Below are 24,095 nucleotides of genomic sequence, written 5' to 3'. Positions count from 1 at the left end.
TTATGTGAATAATGCATAATTGTGTTTCTGCAGATAAACCTGGACCCCCAGCATCAGTGAAGATAAGCCATGTTTTTGCTGACAGAGTGAAAGTGAGGTGGGATCCACCTCTTGCTGATGGTGGTTCTGAAATCACAAATTACATTGTTGACAAACGTGAAACAAGCAGAGCTAACTGGGCACAAGTTACTGCTAACATTAATGGTCAGATAACGGACTGTTCCGTGGAGAAACTCATTGAAGGCCATGAATATGAGTTCCGCATCAGTGCTGAGAACAAGTATGGTGTTGGAGACCCAATTGTGACTAATTCTGTGATCGCCAAGAATCCATTTGGTAACATTTTATTCTTTCTTGTGCATTTATATAATATAGAGATAGACCGATGAGTGACCATTACAGTATTTTCATTACAGCATTGACTTTTTTTATATTAATAGTATAAATAATATTACATATAATTAATTTTTTTTTAGAATGTACTCTTGTTTTTTTTCTTTATTTAGAAGGCTGTATGATGCTCAATAGTTGACAGCAAAAATCATACATTCTAGGGAAGTGAAAAACTAGTCTTAGTTAAAATCAAACATGTTACATTATTTCCTACAGGGTTGTAATTATGTGGATGAATAATGACAAAAATGAAGTTAACTGTACGTGTTCATCTAATGTTGAAAGTTTTGCACAGGTAGATTTTGTTATAAGCTTTGACTGCATAGAATGGCTGTTATGTACATTATGTAATATTAACATGATATAAACAATAATTGGTTAACTACATTTTTGGTCAATAATACAATAATAGTAATGCTACTCTTTAAAGGCTTTTCACCATTAGAAAAACCTAAATATCATTCAAAAATGTCAAACCAATTATCGGTTGATCTCTAAAAGTAATGTAAATATATTATATAATTTTGAAAATGTATATTCTTTAAACAAAATAATGTGATTAAACAAATCCAACCTAAATCTTTTTTTTTATTTTTTATTCAGATGTTCCAGGACCATGTGAACCTCCAATTGTTACCAATATCACCAGAGATCACATGACTGTCAGTTGGAAGGCCCCTGCTGATGATGGCAAGGCTACTATTCTTGGATACATGGTCGAGAAGCGTGAAACTCAAGACCTCAATTGGGCTAAAGTAAACAGAAAACCAGTTATTGACAGGACAATTAAAGCTGGAGGCCTTACAGAGGGATCCGAGTATGAATTCAGAGTCATTGCACTCAATAAAGCTGGTCTTGGCAAACCAAGTGATCCATCAGTTGGTGTTATTGCAGTAGACCCAGTGTGTAAGTACTAACAATACTGCACTGGACGATAATTTACAATTAAGTTGGCAAAAAATTTTTTTTATAGTTCATGCATTTAAGTCCTTGTGTTTCTGTGGTTTTATCATAGATCCTCCTGGACCACCTGCTTTTCCAAAGGTTGTTGACTCTACACACAGTTCAATTAGTTTGTCATGGACCAAGCCTGCCTATGATGGTGGATGTGAAATTCTGGGCTATCTTGTTGAGTACAAGAGAGCAGATGCAGAAGACTGGCTGAAGTGCAATGTTCCAAAGAATCTCCAGGCAACAAAATTTAATGTTACTGGTCTTATGGATAACACTGAATACCAGTTCCGTGTTACTGCTGTAAACAAGATTGGATTTGGAGAGCCAAGTGAAGTTCCTGGAAAACATATGGCAAAGGATATCCTGAGTAAGTATATCTCATAAACAAATATGTGGGATTTCAAAATCTGTACATTTCTGATATTATTTTCATTTAAATTTTCTCTTAGTTGCCCCTGAGGCTGAACTTGATGCAGATCTCAGAAAAGCACTAGTTTTGCGTGCTGGAGTCACAATGAGAATTTATGTACCTCTGAGAGGGCGTCCTGCTCCAAAGGCAACATGGACTAAGGTCAATGCAAACTTGAAAGAGAGACAAGGTCTTATGATCAAGACAACTGAATGGGATACTTTCCTTTATTGTGAGGAAATCAACAGATATGATGCCGGCAAATATGTTCTAACTCTAGAAAACAGTAGTGGTACCAAGTCATATACCATTGTTGTCAAAGTTCTAGGTAAGGTTTTTTTTTTTTTTTCACAATTTTCCATTTGAGGTTTATTATTTACTGTATCTAACTACTATCTGTAAATGTACACAGACACACCTGGACCCCCAGTCAATCTGATTGTTAAGGAGACCTCAAAGGACCATGTATCAATTACTTGGGATGCTCCATTAATTGATGGTGGTAGTCCAGTTAAGAGCTATGTTGTTGAAAAACGTCTGGCTGAGCGAAAGGCCTGGACCTGTGTTGCTCCTGAGTGTTCCAAGACATCTTTCAGGATTACTAATCTCGAAGCAGGAAAATCATACTGCTTCAGAGTCCTAGCTGAAAATATATACGGCATTGGTGAGGGTTGTGAGACAGCTGGACCAGTCAAAGCCTCAGGTGAGACTTCTTTGATAATGTTGCAAGTTAGTTTAAAGTTTAAATACATTCATCTGTTAATTATACTAAATTCTAATATTGATGTATATTGCAGAGCAACCTGGACCAGTTACAGATTTTAAGCCTTCAGAGATCACCAAGAATTCTTGCACTCTTGGCTGGAAGAAGCCAATCAGTGATGGTGGAAGCCATGTTGTTGCATATGCTCTAGAGATCAGTGAAGGGGAAGACAAATGGAAGCTTCTAATTAAGTCTAAGCTCACACAGTACACAGTGAGTGATCTTGTAGAAGGAAAGGAGTACTTGTTCAGAGTCAAGGCCATTAATGAAGCAGCTGAAGGACCACCAACTGAGCTCACTGTCTTGGCTAAAGATCAAATAGGTACTCATATAATCTACTTCAGTGGTTTTCAAAGTCAAATACAGTGGGCCTTCTGACCCAGCCTGAAGCAAAAAGCTAAATTATTTATTTAATAAAATATGAAAGATGCTAATTAAAATAAATATGACAAATAATAATAGAATAGAATAGAATAGAATAGAATAAAGACACAAATTAAATAGTGCATTAAGGTTGTTGTTGTTGTTGTTGTTGTTTTTTCTAGTAAAAAATACTACAGAAATTAAATTATAAAAAGTAATCAAATACAAAATAAAAAACTGCATACTCGTCACTGTATGAATTAAATATGCTACAAAAGCTATTCGGTCAAGAGAAGCGAGTAATTTTTTTCTCACAAGGATGTCACTTTAATACCTTATGCACAGATTCAATATAATAACTGTTTACGTTTACTTAAGACATAACTTAAGAATGTGTTTACATGAATAGTCTACCATTTTAACAAAGTGTGTGCATTTGTCCGTTCAGGTACAATGGGCCATGCAAGAGAACTGAATGCACGCTGACAGACTGCTTTCTGTGCGTGCAGCTCGTTTGTGTGTGCATGGAAAGTTGCCTGTCAGCGTTTGGGTGCCCAATTGGGGCAGTCGTGGCCTAATGGTTAAAGAGTCAGACTGGTAACTCAAAGGTTATAGTTTCGATTCTCAATACCGGCAGGAAATGACTGAGGTGGCCTTGAGCAAGGCTCCTAACCTCCAATCTCTCCTAACCCCCCCAGTTCTCTTGCATGGTTTATTGTGCTTTTAATAACTTTCAGGTATGTTTCAGTCTTTATTTTCTCCTTCACCCATGTTTCTTTATTGCTCTGACATGTTAATAACTAGGGCTAGGACAATAAATCGATGCATCGCGATTCATAGATCGATTTTGAGATTTTCAGAATGCATTGCGATTCTCTCGAATCGATTCTGATCTTAGTTTTTAACAGCAGATGGTGCTCTAGGCTAGTTTTTAACCACAAGCTCAAATGCTCACAAAGAGCGCTAGTGCGAGAGAGAATCGTGATGCATTCTGAAAATCTCAGAATCAATCCAGAATTATTTCGCGATTTGCGATGCATTGATTTCTTGCCCCAGCCCTATTAATAACTTTAAGCAGCCCTACACTCAGCAGATAGATTAACATACCATGGTATAAAATATATAGCAAAATCTCTGTTGTTTGAAACTGGTTGCACATTATATATTTGTCTGAAGTGCTCTCCCCACACTTTGAGAAGCCCTGGTGTACCTAATAGTTGCATTTGTGTCTTAGTGGGTATACAATTATGTCCATTAATATATTCCTTTTTCTCTTTTCTCTTTACAGTCCTTCCAGACTGTAACCTTAAAGGCTTGCCAGACTTTAGCTATGTGGCAAAGGAAGGAAGCACTGTTCGCCTTAATATCCCTATTATTGGTATACCTGCTCCAGCAGTCACATGGAAAAAGGGTGATGTTACTTTATCAGATAGTGGCAGAATCTCAGTTGAATCAACTGCAACAAACACGGTCTTGCTGATTCGTGATTGCCATAGAGTCGATGCTGGCAAATTCACTATCATTTTGAGAAACATTGCTGGAACAAAGGAATCAGCTATTGACATTAAAGTTGTTGGAAAGCCTGGAATCTGCACTGGTCCTATCAAATTTGATGAAATCACAGCAGAGGCGATTACTGTAGAATGGGGCCCACCCAAAGATGATGGTGGATCAGAAGTTAGCAACTATATTTTGGAGAAGAGGCATTCTACTGCTAACAAGTGGGTCACAGTTGCTTCTGCGATTCAGAAGAACTCTATGAGAGTTACAAGACTTCATGACGGAACAGAATACATCTTCAGAGTTTGTGCTGAAAATAAATATGGATTTGGAGAGTTCCTCAGATCTGATCCAGTGATTGCTAAACATCCATTCAGTAAGTATTTAAGCCCAAATATTTTTTATTTAATGAAATATGCTGGATATTTAAAAATATTTGTTTACATCAAATACACACTTTTCCCTACACCAGATGCACCAGGGGCTTCAGCACCACCTGAGGTTGTGAGCATTCGTCATGAGTCTGCTATCCTAACATGGTCTGATCCAAAAGATACTGGAGGCTCTCCCATCACAGGTAAAACATTTCTTTACTACAGTTATTTATTTATTTATTTACTGTAGTTATTTAGCAGTTTCGTCGTATCTAAAAACTTTTATGTCTAATATTGCTTATAGGATATTACGTGGAATTCAAAGATAGAAATAGCTTAATGTGGAAGAGAGCCAGCAAGACACCTTTGAGAGTGAAAGAATGCAGAGTGACCGGTTTGGTTGAAGGCCTGGAATATGAATTTAGGGTAATAGCTATGAATATAGCAGGACTTGGAAAGCCAAGCAAAACAACTGAATCACTTGTTGCTCTTGATCCTATTGGTGAGTCTCAGTGTACTCTCTTTTTACTTTTCCTACTTCTATTTGTGCTGTTTATGAGGAAGAGAGCACAAAATGATTTTTGTTATTATTATTGTCTCTTTCTATAGATCCACCTGGCAAACCTGATGTGATAAATGTCACAAGAAACAGTGTAACACTTATTTGGACTGCACCCAAGTATGACGGGGGCCACAAATTGACTGGCTATATTGTTGAGAAATTAGAGCATCCTGGAAAGACATGGATGAAGGCTAACCATGTGAATGTCCAAAGCTGTGCATACACTGTTACAGACCTACAGGAAGGCTGTACTTGTGAATTCAGAATAAGGGCTAAAAATGCAGCTGGAGCTATCAGTGCTCCCTCAGAGACAACTGAGCCTCTTATCTGCAAAAATGAATATGGTAAGTTATATTGTCAGGTTTTAATGAATTTGCTTAACCAAACCCTCCATAAACATACCAATGTTTATAATCATTAACTAACTTTTTACAGAACCGCCAACTATCACAATTGACCCTGAAATGAAGGATGGAGTGACTGTGAGGGCTGGAGAAACAATTATCATCACAGCATCAAGCATTCTTGGCAAACCACCTCCTACAGCTGTGTGGTCTAAGGGTGGAAGAGAATTCAAGTCCTCAGATATTGTCCAAATCACAAGCACTCCCACATCTTCAACTTTGTCTATCAAGTATGCCAGCCGAAAGAACACTGGAGAGTACACCATTAGTGCAAGCAATCCATTTGGTATCAAAGAAGAAAAAGTTAAAGTGAAAATCCTAGATGTGCCTGGACCTCCAGGTCCTATTGAAGCCAGCAGTGTCTCTGCTGAAAAATGCACATTGACATGGTTGCCACCAGAAGAAGATGGTGGCTGCAGTATCAAATCATATATATTAGAAAAGAGAGAAACCAGCCGCCTACTCTGGACAAAGCTTGCTGAAAATGTTATGGATTGCCGCTATGTTGCCAGCAAGCTGATAAAGGGAAATGAATACATATTCCGTGTTTTAGCAGTCAATCAGTATGGCACTGGGGATGCGACACAGTCTGGACCAGTTAAAATGGTTGACAGCTTTGGTAAGCCCAACTTCAATTTTTACTGCATTTTTTTATTTCAGTCTATATATATATATATATATATATACATATATTTATATATATTTATATATATATATATTTTTTAATATATATATTTATTTATATATTTATTTATTTATTATTGTTTTTTCAACTTCTTCACTTTTTTTGCAGGACCCCCCGGGCCACCATCAAAACCAGAAATTGATAATGTCAGTAGAAATGCTGTAACAATTTCCTGGAAGAGACCAACTATAGATAGGGGAAGTGACATTCGAGGCTATAGTGTTGAGAGAAAAGAGAGAAGAGGAATGAGATGGGTCAGAGCTTCAAAGAAGTCAATTTCTGATCTACGTTATAAGGTCTCAGGCCTGTCAGAGGGAATTGAATATGAATTCCGTGTCACTGCAGAGAATAAGGCTGGTTTTGGCGAGCCCAGTGAGCCATCACAACCTGTAATGACAAAGGATATTGCATGTAAGATGATAATTGTTGTTTTTTTAATTACATATTTCCAGACATTTTTTCTTGTTCATTTTTGTCCCAAAGAATTTTGATTATTTATCATTATCATTTAATTATTTTTCAGATCCACCAGGGCCTCCATCCAACCCACGAATTACTGACACCACCAAAACAACAGCAACATTTAACTGGGGTAGACCCTTCTATGATGGTGGTCTTGATGTTACAGGATACTTTGTTGAACATAAAAAGGAAGGAGATGATGATTGGGTCCAAGATACAACTACTCCCTTGAGAATAACAGAATTTGTAGTTTCAAGTCTACAATCAGGAGGAAAATATCACTTCAGAGTCAGTGCACAGAACTCAGAAGGACTTGGAGAACCCTCTGAAGTTGAGCAAGTTATTGAACTGGTGGATCGAGAGGAGGTTCCTGACTTTGAACTTGATGCAGAGCTGAGAAAAACACTTGTTGTGAAGTCAGGTGCTTCAATCCGCATATTTGTGCCAATCAAGGGCCGGCCAGCTCCAGAAGTAACATGGCATAAGGAAGACATACCTCTTAAAGGCCGTGCTCACATTGACACTACTGAATCATACACTCTAGTAGTCATCCCTGAGTGTACAAGATATGATGCTGGAAAATATGTCCTAACATTAGAAAATGTTGCTGGAAAGAAGACTGGATTTGTCAATGTTCGTGTTGTGGACACCCCAGGACCTCCAGTAAATTTGAAACCAAGGGAAATCACAAAGCATAGCATTACTTTACAATGGGAGATTCCAATTATTGATGGTGGCTCAAAGATCAAAAATTATATTATTGAAAAGCGGGAGGCAACACGAAAGGCTTACTCAACCATAACTGCAAACTGGCAGAAATGCTCGTACAAAATTCCAGATTTGGAAGAGGGCGCAGAATATTACTTCAGAGTTTTAGCTGAGAATGAAATGGGTATTGGTGAACCAGCAGAGACACCTGAACCAATAAGAGCTTCTCAGGCTCCTTCTGCACCAGATAATCTGATTGTTTCTGATGTTTCCAAAGACACAGCAACTCTTGCATGGACAAAACCAAAATATGATGGTGGTAGTCGAATAACTGGCTATGTGATAGAGGCTCAGCTGAAAGATTCTGATCAGTGGACCCATGTGACAACAATAAAAGCTTTGGACTACACTGCAACAGAACTGTTGGAAAATGCAGAATATGTGTTCCGCATCTTTGCTGTAAACATGTCAGGCAGGAGTGAGCCTCGTGAAAGTCGACCAGTTGTAATTAAGGAGCAAACCACTGCTCCAGAATTTGACCTCAGAGGTATACATCAGAAGATTGTGGTAGCTAAAGCAGGTGATAATCTTAAAGTTGAGATCCCTGTTCTGGGTCGCCCAAGACCACTTGTTGTGTGGACGAAAGAAGATCAGGAACTTAAACAAACACAGAGAATAAACGTTGAAAATACTGCAACTTCTACTATTCTTAACATTAATGAAATTAAGAGAAAAGATGGAGGACAGTATTCAATGACTGGAAAGAACATCTTAGGTACTCTGACTGAAATTATTACTGTTCAAGTACATGATATTCCAGGACCTCCAACTGGACCAATAAAAGTGGATGAAGTTTCTTGTGACTATGTTCTAATATCATGGGAAGCTCCAGAAAATGATGGAGGAGTTCCTATTAATAACTACATTGTTGAGATGCGTGAGACCACTGGTACATCCTGGGTGGAACTGGCAGCAACTGTTATCCGCACAACATTCAAAGCTGCACGCCTTACAACTGGCATTGAATATCAATTCCGTGTTAAAGCTCAAAACAGATATGGTGTTGGACCCTGCATAACATCACAACCGGTGGTGGCTGCTTATCCATTTGATGTACCAGGACAGCCAGGTATTCCACAAATAGTTGCCTTCACCAAGGATTCAATGACAATCAGCTGGAATGAACCCTCTTCAGATGGAGGTAGCCCAATTTTAGGATACCACATTGAGAGGAAAGAGAAGAACAGCATACTTTGGCAGAGGATCAGCAAAGCTCCAGTCGTTGGCAATATGTTTAAATCACCAGGTCTGATGGATGGTATTGCATATGAATTCCGTGTTATTGCAGAAAATCTGGCTGGTCTCAGCAAAGCAAGCAAGCCATCTGAGATGACATATGCACTTGATCCCATAGACTCCCCAAGTCAACCAGTGGCCCTTAACATTACTAGACATGAAGTTACTCTTCAGTGGACAAAGCCAGAGGGTGATGGTGGTTTCTCAATAACTGGATATACAGTCGAGAAAAAAGAACTTCCTAATGGTCGCTGGCTCAAAGCCAACTTCAGCAACATTCTTGAAACAAACTTTACTGTGAGTGGTCTCACAGAAGATGCTTCTTATGAATTCCGTGTATTAGCAAGGAACTCAGCTGGAGCGGTTAGTAAACCATCTAAACCTTCAGAGGTCATTGTCTGCAGAGATGATATTGAAGAGCCGAAGATTGATGCTGATGCAAGTTTCAGTAGTGGTGTGGTAGTGAAAGCAGGTGATGTCTTCAAGCTAGATGCACATGTTACAGGTCGCCCAATTCCATCCTTGGTTTGGACTAAAGATGGCAAGGAGCTTGAAGATACTGGAAAACTAGAGATCAAAACATCAGATTTCTATACTTGCTTGATTAACAAAGATTCTTTACGTAGAGATGGTGGTGCATACACTCTAACTGCTAGCAATCCGGGAGGATTTGCCAAATTTGTCTTCAATGTTAAAGTTCTTGACAGACCTGGCCCACCTGAAGGACCACTGCATGTCACAGACATGACAACAGAGAAATGTATTCTGTCATGGCTGCCACCACTTCATGATGGAGGAGGAAAGATTGAATATTACATCATTCAAAGACGTGAAACAAGTAGACTTACATGGACAAATGTAGCCACAGATTTACAAGTTAACCGCTATAAGGTTACCAAATTGCTGAAAGGAAATGAATATATCTTCAGAGTCATGGCTGTGAACAAGTATGGAGTTGGAGAACCTCTTGAATCTGAGCCTGCTGTTGCCACTAACCCATATGTGCCTTCTGATCCTCCACAGCCACCAGAAGTAACTTCTATTACAAAAGATTCAATGGTGGTTTGTTGGGGACATCCTGAACATAATGGCGGAAGTAGTATAAATACCTATATCATTGAGAGGAGAGATAAAACTGGTCTGCGTTGGGTAAAATGCAATAAAAGGACTGTTACTGATCTGCGCCTCAAAGTGTCAGGACTAACACCTGGACATGAGTATGAATACAGAATCTTAGCTGAAAATGCTGCTGGCTTAAGTGCACCAAGCCCTTCAAGTCCATTTTACAAAGCATGTGACACAATATTCCAACCTGGACCCCCTGGAAATCCTAGGGTTTTGGATACAACAAAGTCATCCATTACTCTTGCTTGGAATAAACCAGTTTATGATGGTGGCTCAGATATCACAGGTTATATTGTTGAAACATGCCTGCCAGAGGAAGATGAGTGGACAATTGTCACTCCAAAGGCAGGTCTAACAGCAACATCATTCACTATAACCAACCTTATTGAAAACCAAGAATACAAGATCAACATTTCAGCTCTTAACTGTGAAGGTGTTGGAGAACCAGCCTCTGTGCCTGGTTCACCTAAAGCAGAAGACAGACTCCTTCCACCTGAAGTTGAGCTTGACTCAGACCTCCGCAAAGTAGTGAACATCAGAGCATGCAGTACCTTAAGATTATTTGTGCCAATTAAAGGAAGACCTGCTCCTGAAGTCAGATGGTCAAGGGAGAATGGTGAACCCCTTGATAGAGCATCCATTGATATTACATCATCCTTCACCACACTGCTTATTGAGAATGTAAACAGATTTGATGGTGGAAAGTACATGCTAACAGTGGAAAACAGTTCAGGAGCTAAAACAGCATTTGTTAATGTCAGAGTTCTTGACACTCCTGGTGCACCACAAAACCTTACAATCAAAGAAATAACAAAAGATTCTGCTTCACTCATCTGGGATCCTCCAGTCATTGATGGTGGATCAAGAATCAGGCATTATATTGTTGAAAAACGTGAATCAACAAGAAAAGCATATTCCATTGTTAATGCCTCTTGTCCCAAAACAAGTTGGAGAATTGGAGGCTTACAAGAGGGAAGCTTGTATTCCTTCAGAATTTTAGCTGAAAATGAGTATGGTGTTGGTCTTCCAGTAGAGACCATGGAAGCTATAAAAATCTCTGAGAAGCCTCTTCCTCCTGGAAAAGTGACTCTAAAAGAAGTAACTGGCAACAGTGTAACACTTTCTTGGGAGAAGCCGGACAGTGATGGAGGAAGCAGAATTATTGGTTATATTATCGAGATGCAAACGAAAAACAGTGAAAAATGGACCCAAGTAATGACTGTTAAAGTAACAGAGGCAGTTGTTGTTGGCTTAATACAAGGTGAAGAATACTCCTTCCGTATTTCAGCAACCAATGAAAAGGGAACCAGTGATCCACGTCCACTTAATGTCCCTGTGGTTGCTATGGATGTTGTTATTGCTCCTGCCTTCAAACTTGTATTCAGCACATACAGTGTTCTGGCAGGTGATGATCTGAAAATTGATGTGCCATATGTTGCCCAGCCCAAGGCAGCAGTTACCTGGCAAAAAGATGGCATTGCTTTGAAAGAAACAACAAGAGTAAATGCTGAAGTAGCAGAGAAACACCTTTACCTTGTGGTAAAAGAGGCAACACGGGATGATGTGGGCAAATATACTATTAAACTGACAAACTCAGCTGGTGAAGCTACAGCAGACATCAATGTTATTGTACTTGATAAACCTGGACCACCAACTGGCCCAATCAAAATAGATGAAGTAACTGCAGACAGTGTTACATTATCATGGGAACCTCCAGAGTATGAAGGAGGCTGTAGTATTAATAACTACATTGTTGAAAAGCGAGACACATCCACCACAAATTGGCAGATTGTTTCTGCAACAGTTGCAAGAACAACAACTAAAGCTGCAAGATTAAAGACTGGCTGTGAATATCAATTTAGGATTGCTGCTGAAAATCGATATGGAAAGAGTTCCGTTCTTCTCTCTGCGCCTATTGTTGCACAATATCCCTTTGAGATTCCAAATCCAACAGGAACTCCCACTGTTCAGTCTGCTACTAAAGAAAGCATGGTTATTGTGTGGAACAAACCCAGTAGTGATGGTGGAAGCAAGATTTTGGGATATCATATTGAGTTTAAGGAAAGAAACAGCTTGCTGTGGGTGAAACAAAACAAAACGATCATTCCAGACACAAGATTCAAGATAGGTGGCCTTGAAGAAGGCATTGAATATGAATTTAGAGTTTATGCTGAGAATATAGTTGGGCTAAGCAAAGCAAGCAAAGTATCAGAAATCCAGGTGGCTAGAGATCCATGTGATCCTCCAGGCAAACCTGAAGCAGTTATCGTCAAAAGAAGCTCTGTAACACTCAGGTGGACACCACCACACTTTGATGGCGGCAGCAAGATCACTGGATATGTCGTTGAGAAGAAAGAATTGCCTAATGGCCGCTGGATGAAAGCCTCTTTTGCTAATATCATTGAGACAGAATTTGTCGTCAGTGGTTTAGTAGAGGAGCAGCAGTATGAGTTCCGTGTCATTGCAAGAAATGCTGCTGGCGTATCTAGCGCTCCATCAGACAGCACTGGTGCAATCACAGCAAAGGATGAAGTTGATCCACCCAAAATTGACTTGGATGCTAAATATTCACAAACTATTGTTGTTAATGCTGGTGAATCATTCAAAGTATATGCAGGGATACTTGGCAAACCCATTCCTTCAGTTCATTGGATAAAAGCTGGCGAAGAACTTACAAATACTGCAAGATTTGAGATCAAGAATACTGACTTCACAACTACTCTTAGTGTGAAGGAGGCTATCCGTGTTGATGGAGGCCAGTATACCTTACTACTGAAAAATGTTGGTGGAGAGAAATCAGTTAGCGTCAATGTCAAGGTTCTGGACAGACCTGGACCTCCAGATGGCCCAATCTCAATCTATGGGGTTACCAGTGAAAAGTGCTGCATTTCCTGGAAAACTCCATTGCATGATGGAGGTGCAGAGGTGTCTCATTACATAGTGGAAAGACGAGAGACCAGCCGATTAGTTTGGACTGTTGTGGAATCTAAGGTACAAACCCTCAATCTTAAAATTTCAAAACTCCTTCCTGGAAATGAGTATATTTTCAGAGTGATACCTGTAAATAAATATGGAATTGGTGAGCCTTTGGAATCTGATCCAGTGATTGCAGCAAATCCGTTTGTGCCACCTGATTCACCAAGTAATGTTGAAGTGTCAAATATAACAAAGGATTCCATGGTTATCACATGGGAAAGACCCACTAATGATGGTGGTAATGCAATTACAGGATATATAGTTGAAAAGAGAGACAAAGAGGGCGTTAGGTGGACAAGATGCAACAAACGTGTAGTGAGTGAACTACGCTTTAGAGTAACAGGTCTTCTTGAAAACCGAAGTTATGAATTTCGTGTGTCTGCTGAGAATGCAGCTGGGGTTGGTAAACCAAGTACACCCACAGTGTACTTCAAGGCAGTGGATCCAGTCTTCAAGCCCGGTCCACCAAACAACCCTAAGGTAATTGATGTCTCAAGAGCATCTGTTATCCTGCATTGGGGCAAGCCAATTTATGATGGTGGATGTGAGATTCAAAGTTACATTGTTGAGGCCTATGAAGTCACTTCTGATGAATGGATGATGTGTACACCACCCTCAGGAATAACAGAGACAAGATTTGAGGTTAAAAAACTCCTTGAAAAGCATGAGTATAAATTCAGAATCTGTGCCATCAATAAGGTTGGCGTGGGAGAAACTGCCGATATCCCTGGATCCATTATCATAGAGGATAAACTTGAAGCACCAGATATTGATCTTGATGCTGACCTGAGAAAGATGATCACTGTCAGGTCTGGAGGCTCTCTTAGATTGTTTGTTCCTATCCGTGGACGGCCAACCCCTGAAGTCAAGTGGGGAAAGGCTGAGGGTGAAATCAATGAGGCAGCTCAGATTGATATTACAAGCAGTTTCACTTCACTCGTAATTGAAAATGTTAATAGATTTGACAGTGGAAAATACACTTTAACTCTGGAAAATGCCATTGGAACAAAATCTGCATTTATTAGTGTCAGAGTATTAGATACTCCTGATGCACCTGCAAACTTCCATGTGAAGGAAATAACAAAAAATTCAGTCACTCTTACCTGGGAGCCACCTTTGTTGGATGGTGGAGCTAAAATAAAAAACTACATTGTTGAAAAACGAGAGAGTACAAGAAAGGTGTTCTCAGCTGTTACTTCCTGCAACAAGATGACATGGAAAATTGAACCACTCCAAGAGGGGAGCATCTATTTCTTCAGAGTTCTTGCTGAAAACGAACACGGAATTGGATTGCCTGCAGAGACTCTAGAACCTCTGAAAATCTCAGAGGTGCCACAAACTCCTGGTAAAGTTTCTGTAGTGGATGTAACACGGAAGAGTGTTTCTCTCAAATGGGAAAAACCAGAGCATGATGGGGGCAGCAGAATTACTCATTATGAAATTGAAATGCAAGCAAAAGATCAAGATAAATGGTCTCTTTGTGCTCAAGTAAAATCCCTTGACACTGTTGTAACTAATTTAGCCCAAGGTGGGGAGTACCATTTTAGAGTCATTGCTGTTAATGATAAAGGAAAGAGCGATCCCAGACTCCTTGCAAATCCTGTTGTTGCGAAGGACCTCACTATTGAGCCCTCAGTGAGAACAAAACTTAGTACATACAATGTACAGGTTGGGCAGGATTTGAAAATTGAAGCACGAATTGCTGGTCATCCAAAACCAACAATTACATGGTCCAAAGATGGTTCAGCTCTGAAACAGACCACAAGAGTAAATGTTGCTGACACTGCACATCATACCACTCTTACGATCAAAGATGCAACAAGAGAAGATGGTGGTATGTATAACATTGCTGTGGCTAATGTACTTGGACAAAAGGAAGCCACTGTTGAAATAATCATACTTGAAAAACCTGGCCCACCAACAGGCCCAGTCAGGATTGATGAAGTGAGTGCAGAGAGCATTACACTGTCTTGGGACCCACCAACATACACTGGAGGCTGTCAGATTTCAAATTATATAGTCCAAAAGAGAGACACCACCACCACAAACTGGGTAGTTGTTTCTGCCACAGTAGCAAGGACGACACTTAAAGTTTGTAATTTAAAAACTGGATCTGAATACCAGTTTAGGATCTTTGCTGAGAATAGATATGGTAAAAGCTATGGCATTGACTCAGATCCAGTTCTTGCCCAGTATCCTTTCAAAGAGCCTGGGCCTCCAGGAACTCCATTTGTGTCTGTATTCACAAAAGAGTCGATGGTAGTTGAATGGCACAAACCAGTCTCAGATGGTGGAAGTGCTATTCTAGGATATCATCTTGAGAGAAAAGAGAAAAATAGTATTCTTTGGACAAAGATCAATAAAACACTCATTCAAGACACCAGATTCAAAACATCTTCATTGGAAGAGGGCATTGAATATGAGTTCAGAGTCTATGCTGAAAACATAGTTGGAATTGGAATGTGCAGCAAAATCTCTGAGGGTTGTGTGGCACGTGACCCATGTGACCCACCAGGCACCCCTGTGCCAGTGATTGTGACAAGGCACTCAGTGAAACTTAGATGGACACCACCAGAATTTGATGGAGGTAGCCTTGTCACTGGATATGTTGTGGAGAAACGAGACCTGCCAGAGGGCCGTTGGATGAAAGCTAGTTTTGCTAACATTCTTGAAACTGAATTTACAGTCACAGGCCTGACAGAAGACTACAAATATGATTTCAGAGTTATTGCCAGAAATGGAGCTGGATCGGTCAGTAGGCCCTCTGGGAGCACAGGCTCAATTACAGCAAAGGATGAAGTTGAACCACCAACCTATGAGGTTGCATCAGAATATTGCCAGATTTTGACAGTGAATGCTGGAGACACATTTACCCTGGAAGCATCCGTTCTAGGAAAGCCAATTCCAACAATGCAGTGGTTTAAGGGCGATGTGGAAGTCGAGAATTCTGCAAGAGCTGAGATCAAGAACACTGACTTCAAAGCAATTCTTGTCGTCAAAGATGCCATTCGAATTGATGGAGGACAATACACATTGCACCTCGCTAATGTGGCTGGAACGAAGTCTGTCTCCTTCAATGTAAAGGTGCTAGATAGACCTGGACCCCCTGAAGGTCCTTTGACCATTTCTGGTGTAACATGTGAGAAGTGTTCGTTGTCATGGCTACCTCCAAGACATGATGGTGGCAGTAGCATTTCTCATTATATCATACAGAAAAGAGAAACAAGTCGTCTTGCTTGGACTGTAGTTTCAGGTGATTGTGGAGCAACAATGTTTAAAGTTACCAAGCTTTTAAAAGGAAATGAATACATATTCCGTGTCATGGCTGTCAACAAGTATGGAGATGGTGAACCACTTGAATCTGCTCCAGTGATTATGAGAAATCCTTTTGTTTTACCTGGGCCACCTAAAGACCTAGAAATAACAAATATATCAAGGGACTCTATGACGGTATGTTGGACTCGTCCTGAGACTGATGGTGGAAGTGAGATTGCTGGTTACATCGTAGAGAAGAGAGACAGAGCTGGAGTCCGGTGGACAAAATGTAACAAACGCAGGGTCACAGACTTACGTTTCAGAGTCACAGGCTTAACAGAGGATCATGAATATGAATTCAGGTTATCTGCAGAAAATGCTGCTGGAGTTGGACAACCAAGTCCACCAACTGTTTATTACAAAGCCTGTGATCCAACATTTAAGCCTGGCCCACCAACTAATGTACACCTTGTTGACACTACAAAGAATTCAATTACAATTGCATGGAGTAGACCAATATATGATGGTGGCTTAGACATCCAGGGCTATGTTGTTGAGATATGTAAAGTTGATGAAGAAGAATGGACCACATGTACTCCACCCTCTGGATTAAGTGATACTAAATTTACAATTACTAAACTCACTGAACACCAAGAATACAAAGTTCACATATGTGCCCTAAATAAACTGGGTGTTGGTGAACCAGTGGCCATCCAAGGAACCGTCAAACCAGTGGATAAGATGGATGCACCTGAAATTGAGCTTGACTCTGAGTTGAGAAAAGGTATTGTTGTGCGTGCTGGAGGTTCTATGAGAATTAACATACCATTCAAAGGACGCCCCATTCCTGAGATAAACTGGACCAAGGATGAGGGAGATTTACCAGATAAAGCCCAGTTAGAAAAGGGACCAGATTACACTCAGTTATCAATTGATTTATGTGACAGAAATGATGCTGGAAAATACATTCTGACTTTGGTAAATAGTGCTGGCACTAAATCAGCATTTGTGTCAGTAAAAGTACTTGATACACCAGGTGCTCCACAGAGCCTTGTTGTGAAAGATATAACAAGAAATTATGCCACCCTGGTTTGGCAACCACCACTTATTGATGGTGGTTCCAAAATAAAAAATTACATCATTGACAAGAGGGAATCAAATAGACAAGGATTTGCAAACATTACTACTAAGTGCTCCAAGACCAGCTTCCGAGTTGGTGATCTGACAGAGGGTGGTATTTATTACTTCAGAATCATGGCAGAAAATGAATTTGGAATTGGTCTGCCTGTAGAAACAGAAGAATCTGTGAAGACAGCTGATCCTCCTCTATCTGTTGGCAAGGTAACTTTGACTGATTTGACAAAAACCACAGCATCACTTTCCTGGGATAAACCAGATCATGATGGTGGTAGTAGAATCTTGGGTTATTATATTGAAATGCAGCCAAAAGGATCAGAGGAATGGACAGTTGCTGCAGTCACCAAAACATGTGAGGGTATGGTGACCGGACTTAGTTCAGGACAAGAGTACCTCTTCAGAGTTTTAGCTTACAATGAGAAAGGAAAAAGTGACCCAAGGCCATTAGCTGCTCCGGTCATTGCCAAGGATGTAACTATTGAACCATGCATCAAAATACTTTCCAACACATACAGTGTTCAAGCTGGTGAAGATCTCAAAGTGGAAATACCATTTAAAGGTCGTCCAACTCCAAAGATTGCATGGATGAAAGATAGACAACCTCTGAAAGAAACAACTAGATTAAATGTCTCAAGCACGGCAACATCAACAGTTCTTAAAATTAAAGAGGCAAATAGAGAGGACTCTGGAAAGTACACAATCACAGCCACAAATAATATAGGTACGGTCACAGAGGAAGTTGGGATAATCATTCTTGACAAACCAGGCCCACCAGTCGGACCAGTCAAAATTGATGAAGTAAGTGCCACCTATGTTACCATGTCCTGGGAACCACCAGTATACACAGGAGGTTGTCAGATAAACAACTACATAGTGGAAAAACGTGATACAACCACTACTAACTGGCAGATTGTTTCAGCAACCATTGCTCGTACCACAATCAAAATCTCAAAGCTGAAGACTGGTTCTGAATATCAGTTTAGAGTGTTTGCTGAGAACAGATATGGAAAAAGCACATCGTTGGATTCAGCACCAGTTGTGGTCAGTTATCCTTTCACTGAGCCTGCAGCTCCTGGTGCTCCATTTGTTTCATCAGTGACAAAAGACCACATGACAATTGAATGGAAACCCCCCAGCAATAATGGAGGCAGCCCTATTATTGGGTATCACCTGGAACGTAAAGAAAAGAACAGCATTTTATGGACTAAACTTAACAAGCTTCTTATTACTGACACTCGATTGAGAACAAATGGTCTGGAGGAGGGAATTGAATATGAATATAGAGTGTATGCTGAGAATATTGCAGGAATCAGTCCATCAAGCAAAGTCTCAGAAAGTGTTGTTGCACGTGATCCATGTGATCCCCCTGGAACTCCTGAAGCAATTGTTATTACAAGAAATCTGATAACTCTTCAGTGGTCTAAACCACAGTATGATGGTGGCAGTGCAATTACAGGATACATCATTGAAAGAAAGAAGCTGCCTGAAGGTCGTTGGATGAAGGCCAGTTTCACAAATATCATAGACACACAATTTACAATAACTGAATTAGAAGAAGAACAAAGATATGAATTTAGAGTAATAGCCAGAAATGCAGCTAGTATTTTAAGTGTACCCTCTGAAAGCACTGGACCAATTACTGCTCAGGATGAGATTGAAGCTCCGTCTGTCTCTATGGATTCAAAATTTAAAGATGTTACCATTGTAAAGGCTGGTGAATCATTTACTATTGATGCTGATATTGCTGGCAAACCTCTTCCTGATATTATGTGGCTTAAGGAAGGAAAGGAAATTGACACTGCTACACCTAGAATGGAGATTAAATCCACCATCACACGAACAGTTTTGACTGTTAAGGACTGCATCAGAGTAGATGGTGGTCATTTCCTCTTAAGTCTTAGTAATGTTGGTGGAACAAAGCAGGTACCCATTAATGTAAAGGTTCTTGATAGACCTGGTCCACCTGATGGCCCTCTGAAAATAACTGGTGTCACAGCAGAAAAATGCTATTTGCATTGGAGCCACCCATCACATGATGGTGGAGCTGGTATTTCTCATTACATCATTGAAAAAAGGGAAACTAGTAGACTGTCTTGGACAGTAGTGGAACCAACAATTCAAGCTATCAGTTACAAAGTCACTAAACTCCTACCTGGTAATGAGTATATATTCAGAGTCATGGCAGTAAACAAGTATGGTATTGGTGAACCACTTGAATCTGAACCTGTCCTTGCAAAAAATCCTTTCAACAAACCTGGACCACCTTCAACTCCAGAAGCAAGTGCAATCACCAGAGACTCAATAGTCCTCACATGGGAACGGCCAGAGGAGGATGGTGGATCACAAATTGATGGTTATGTTCTTGAGAAACGTGATAAAGAGGGTATCCGATGGACAAAGTGTAACAAGAAAAGACTCAATGACTTGAGATTCAGAGCCACTGGGCTTACAGACGGACACTTCTATGAATTCAGAGTATCTGCTGAAAATGCTGCTGGTGTGGGCACACCAAGTGAACCATCTGAATATTACAAAGCTTGTGATGCAACTTATTCCCCTGGTCCTCCTAATAATCCTAAAGTGACAGACCACTCAAGCACAACTGTTTCCTTAGCATGGAGTAGACCAATTTATGATGGCGGTGCAACGGTCTCAGGATACATTGTTGAGGCAAAGGAAGTTAGTGAAGATGAATGGACTGTGTGCACTCCTCCAACCGGTGTGCAAACAACTCACTTCACAGTAAAAAGATTAAAGGAAAATGCAGAATACAACTTCCGTATCTGTGCAATTAATATTGAGGGGGCTGGAGAACAAGTTGATGTTCCAGGATCTGTAATTGCTGCTGAAAAACTTGAAGCTCCTGAGGTAGAACTGGATTCAGATCTTAGGAAATGTGTGACTGTGCGTGCCAGTGCAACACTACGCTTAATTGTCACTATAAGGGGAAGGCCTGAGCCAGAGGTTAAGTGGACAAAGGCAGATGGTACCTTACCAGAGCGTGCTCAAATTGAAGTTACAGGCTCTTACACTGTGCTTGTTATTGACAATGTTAATCGATTTGACACAGGAAAGTATGTTGTGACCCTTGAAAACATTCGTGGCTCAAAATCTGCATTTATTAATGTCAAAGTCCTTGACTCTCCAAGTGCTCCAGAGAACTTTGAAATTAAGGATGTAAAGAGAGACTTTGTCCTTCTACAATGGGAGCCTCCACAAATCGATGGTGGAGCCAAGATCACCCATTACATTGTGGAGAAGCGTGAATCTAAAAGGCTGGCATTCACAACCGTCACAAACAGCTGTGTCAGAAATTCATTCAAGGTTGATGATCTCCAAGAAGGAGGTCTTTACCACTTCCGTGTACTGGCTGTGAATGAACTTGGTGTTGGTTTGCCTGCAGAGACCACAGAGGCTATCAAAGTATCCCAAGCACCCTTACCACCTGGTAAAATTACAGTTGTTGATGTAACTCGCCACACTGTTACTCTAGCATGGGAAAAGCCAGATCATGATGGTGGCAGCAAAATCACAGGCTATGTGGTGGAAATGATGACTAAGGGATCAGATAAATGGACAGTATGTGCTACAGTAAAGGCACTGGAAGCCACAATTGAAGGGCTTACAACAGGAGAGGAATACAGCTTCAGAATTACAGCACTTAATGACAAAGGAAAGAGTGATTCTAAACCGCTGGGAGCACCTGTTGTGGCAAGAGATATTACTATTGAACCCATTATTGATTTGCTGTTTAATACCTACAGTGTAAAATCGGGAGATGATCTCAAAATAGATGTTCCATTCAGAGGCAGACCATCTCCAGAGGTTACATGGAAAAAGGATGGTCACTCATTGAAGCAAACAACTAGAGTTAATGTTCTGACATCAAAGACAGCATCCAAGATTGTCATCAAGGATGCAACAAGAGAGGATGTTGGAAAATATGAAATTACTTTAACCAATTCATTTGGTGTCAAATCAGCAGAAATATGTGTCATTGTTCTTGATAAACCGGGTCCACCAGGTGCAATCAAGGTAGATGAATTAAGTGCTGATTTTATTTCACTATCATGGGACCCTCCAATTTATGATGGTGGCTGTCAAATTAATAATTATGTAGTTGAGAAGAGAGATACGACCACTACAGCATGGCAAATTGTTTCAGCAACAGTTGCAAGAACATCAATCAAAATAACTCGTTTGACACAAGGAACAGAATATCAGTTCCGTGTTGCTGCAGAGAACCGTTACGGTAAAAGCCATGCAGTTGACTCTGCCCCAATTGTTGCGCAGTACCCTTTCACACCTCCAGGCCCTCCAACCAGTCTTCAAGTTTCTCATGCCACTAAATCAGGAATGCTAGTTACTTGGAACAGACCAGCAAGTGATGGTGGAAGTCCAGTCATTGGATATCACTTGGAATGCAAAGATCAGAGCAGCATTCTCTGGACAAAGATGAACAGAGTACTTATTCCAGAAACTCAGTTCAAAGTAACTGGTTTGGAAGAAGGCCTCTTCTATCAGTATAGAGTATATGCTGAAAATTTAGCTGGCATTGGACCTTGCACAAAGGCATGTGATCCTGTTTCTGCCCGAGATCCATGTGCGCCTCCAGGTCAGCCAATAGTTATGAACATCACAAGAACATCTGTTTCCCTCTCCTGGGCAAAACCTGAGTATGATGGTGGAGCTAAGGTGACTGGTTACATTGTTGAACGCAGTGAACTTCCAGATGGTCGGTGGTTAAAGTGTAATTTCACCAATCTTCAAGAAACATTCTTTGATGTCACTGGTCTAATTGAAGATCAAAGATATGATTTCCGTGTCATTGCTAAGAATGCAGCTGGCTTACTTAGTGAACCATCAGAGGGTACAGGACCTGTAACTGTAAAAGATGATGTTGATCCACCACGCATCACAATTGAGGACAAGCTAAGACAACTGGTTGTAGTGAAAGCTGGAGACATACTGAGAATTGATGCTGAAATATCAGGACGTCCAATTCCTGTGATTTCATGGGCAAAGGATGGAAAAGAAATTGAAGCCAAGGCCAGATTTGAGATTTCATCAACAATAACTAGTACAACACTAATTGTGACAGATGCTATTAGACGCGACTCAGGACAGTATGTTCTTACATTGCAAAATGTTGCAGGCACCAGATCTTTAGCAGTAAACTGTAAGGTGCTGGACAGGCCCGGCCCATCATCTGGACCATTGGAAGTAACTGGTTTGACTGCAGAGAAATGTACATTGGCCTGGGGACCCCCGCAAGAAAATGGAGGTGCGGAAATTCAGCACTACATAGTTGAGAAACGTGAAACAAGCCGGCTTGCCTGGACTCTGGTCTATGCAGACATGAAGGCCACAACATGTAAAGTAACAAAACTGCTCAAAGGTAATGAGTATATATTTAGAGTTCGGGGAGTTAATAAGTATGGAACAGGTGAAACTCTTGAGAGTGATCCTGCTAAGGCAATGGATCCATTTAGAGTCCCTGCTGCACCAACAGATGTTGAAGTCACCAGTGTTACAAGTGAAGCAATGACAATTTGCTGGGAAAGACCTGTCTCTGATGGAGGCAGTAGCATTTATGGCTATGTAATTGAGAAACGTGAGAAATCCGGTCTTCGTTGGGTACGTGTCAACAAAAAGCCTGTTTATGACTTAAGAGTAAAAGCTTCCAATCTTCGTGAAGGATGCGAGTATGAATACAGAGTATTTGCTGAGAATGCTGCTGGTTTGAGTGCACCCAGTGTACCTTGTCCATTGACAAAGGCAGAGGATCCACTGTTCCTACCATCACCTCCAGCTAAACCTAAAATAATTGATTCTACTAAAACATCTATAACACTGTCTTGGAACAAGCCATTATTTGATGGTGGCTCTCCAGTTACAGGATACATGGTGGAATACAGGAAAACCAATGATGAGGACTGGACAGTTGGTGTCAGTAACACTAAGAGCACAGAGTTCACAGTGGTTGGACTCACACTAGGATCAGAGTATATCTTTGTAGTCAGATCAATTAACAAGATTGGTCCAAGTGAGCCAAGCAATGAAACCGATCCACAGTTAGCAAAGGACAGAGAAGATGAGCCAGTTTTCCTAATCAGTAATGAAATGAGGAAGACACTGATTGTCAAAGATGGCAGCTCCTTTACCCTTAGAATCCCATTCAAGGGAAAGCCTGTCCCACATGTAATGTGGAACAAACCAGATGTTGATCTGAGAGTAAGGGCAGCTATTGATACAACTGATAACTGCACATCTATCACAATTGAGCAAGCTACAAGAGATGACTCAGGAAAATACACTGTAACCCTCCAAAATGTTGCTGGAACTGCTACACTAACATTGAGTGTAAAGGTCCTTGATTCTCCAGGCCCACCAGCCCACATTGAGGTAAAGGAAGTTTCTAAGAGCTCTGCAACTATTTCATGGGATACTCCTGAGAATGAGGGTGGTGCTCCAGTCAAAAACTACCTTGTTGATCTCCGTGAGGCAACTAAAATGGGCTGGACCAGGATTACAGACAGTTGTCCCAGGTTGACTTATAAAGTGACTGACCTTCAAGAAGGGGGGCTTTATTATTTCAGAGTTACCGGTGAAAATGAGTATGGTATAGGAGTGCCACTTGAGACTAAAGAAGGAACAAAGATTACAGGTAAAATAAAATTATTGCATTTACCGATTGTAGCACATTTGTTTGATTATTATTTTAAATGT

The 24,095-nt window shown here is 40.5% G+C and overlaps 1 protein-coding gene across 1 annotated transcript in view; it reads left to right on the top strand.

Annotated features, from left to right (window-relative positions):
- Positions 1-24,095, top strand: part of ttn.2 (titin, tandem duplicate 2) — a 169,052-nt gene that overhangs the window by 119,396 nt on the left and 25,561 nt on the right. Inside the window, exons 194-206 of the mRNA XM_084122514.1 lie at positions 34-336; positions 997-1,299; positions 1,409-1,714; positions 1,797-2,084; positions 2,169-2,459; positions 2,554-2,841; positions 4,171-4,758; positions 4,855-4,959; positions 5,061-5,258; positions 5,366-5,662; positions 5,754-6,341; positions 6,516-6,818; positions 6,931-24,033. Coding sequence (XP_083978640.1) covers positions 34-336; positions 997-1,299; positions 1,409-1,714; positions 1,797-2,084; positions 2,169-2,459; positions 2,554-2,841; positions 4,171-4,758; positions 4,855-4,959; positions 5,061-5,258; positions 5,366-5,662; positions 5,754-6,341; positions 6,516-6,818; positions 6,931-24,033 — 20,961 coding nt within the window. The remainder of the gene's footprint in view (positions 1-33; positions 337-996; positions 1,300-1,408; positions 1,715-1,796; positions 2,085-2,168; positions 2,460-2,553; positions 2,842-4,170; positions 4,759-4,854; positions 4,960-5,060; positions 5,259-5,365; positions 5,663-5,753; positions 6,342-6,515; positions 6,819-6,930; positions 24,034-24,095) is intronic.

The sequence above is a fragment of the Abramis brama genome (genome assembly GCF_963993115.1).
Source record: "Abramis brama genome assembly, chromosome: 8".
Lineage (NCBI taxonomy): Eukaryota > Metazoa > Chordata > Actinopteri > Cypriniformes > Leuciscidae > Abramis > Abramis brama.
This window is presented reverse-complemented; position numbering and strand designations above follow the sequence as displayed.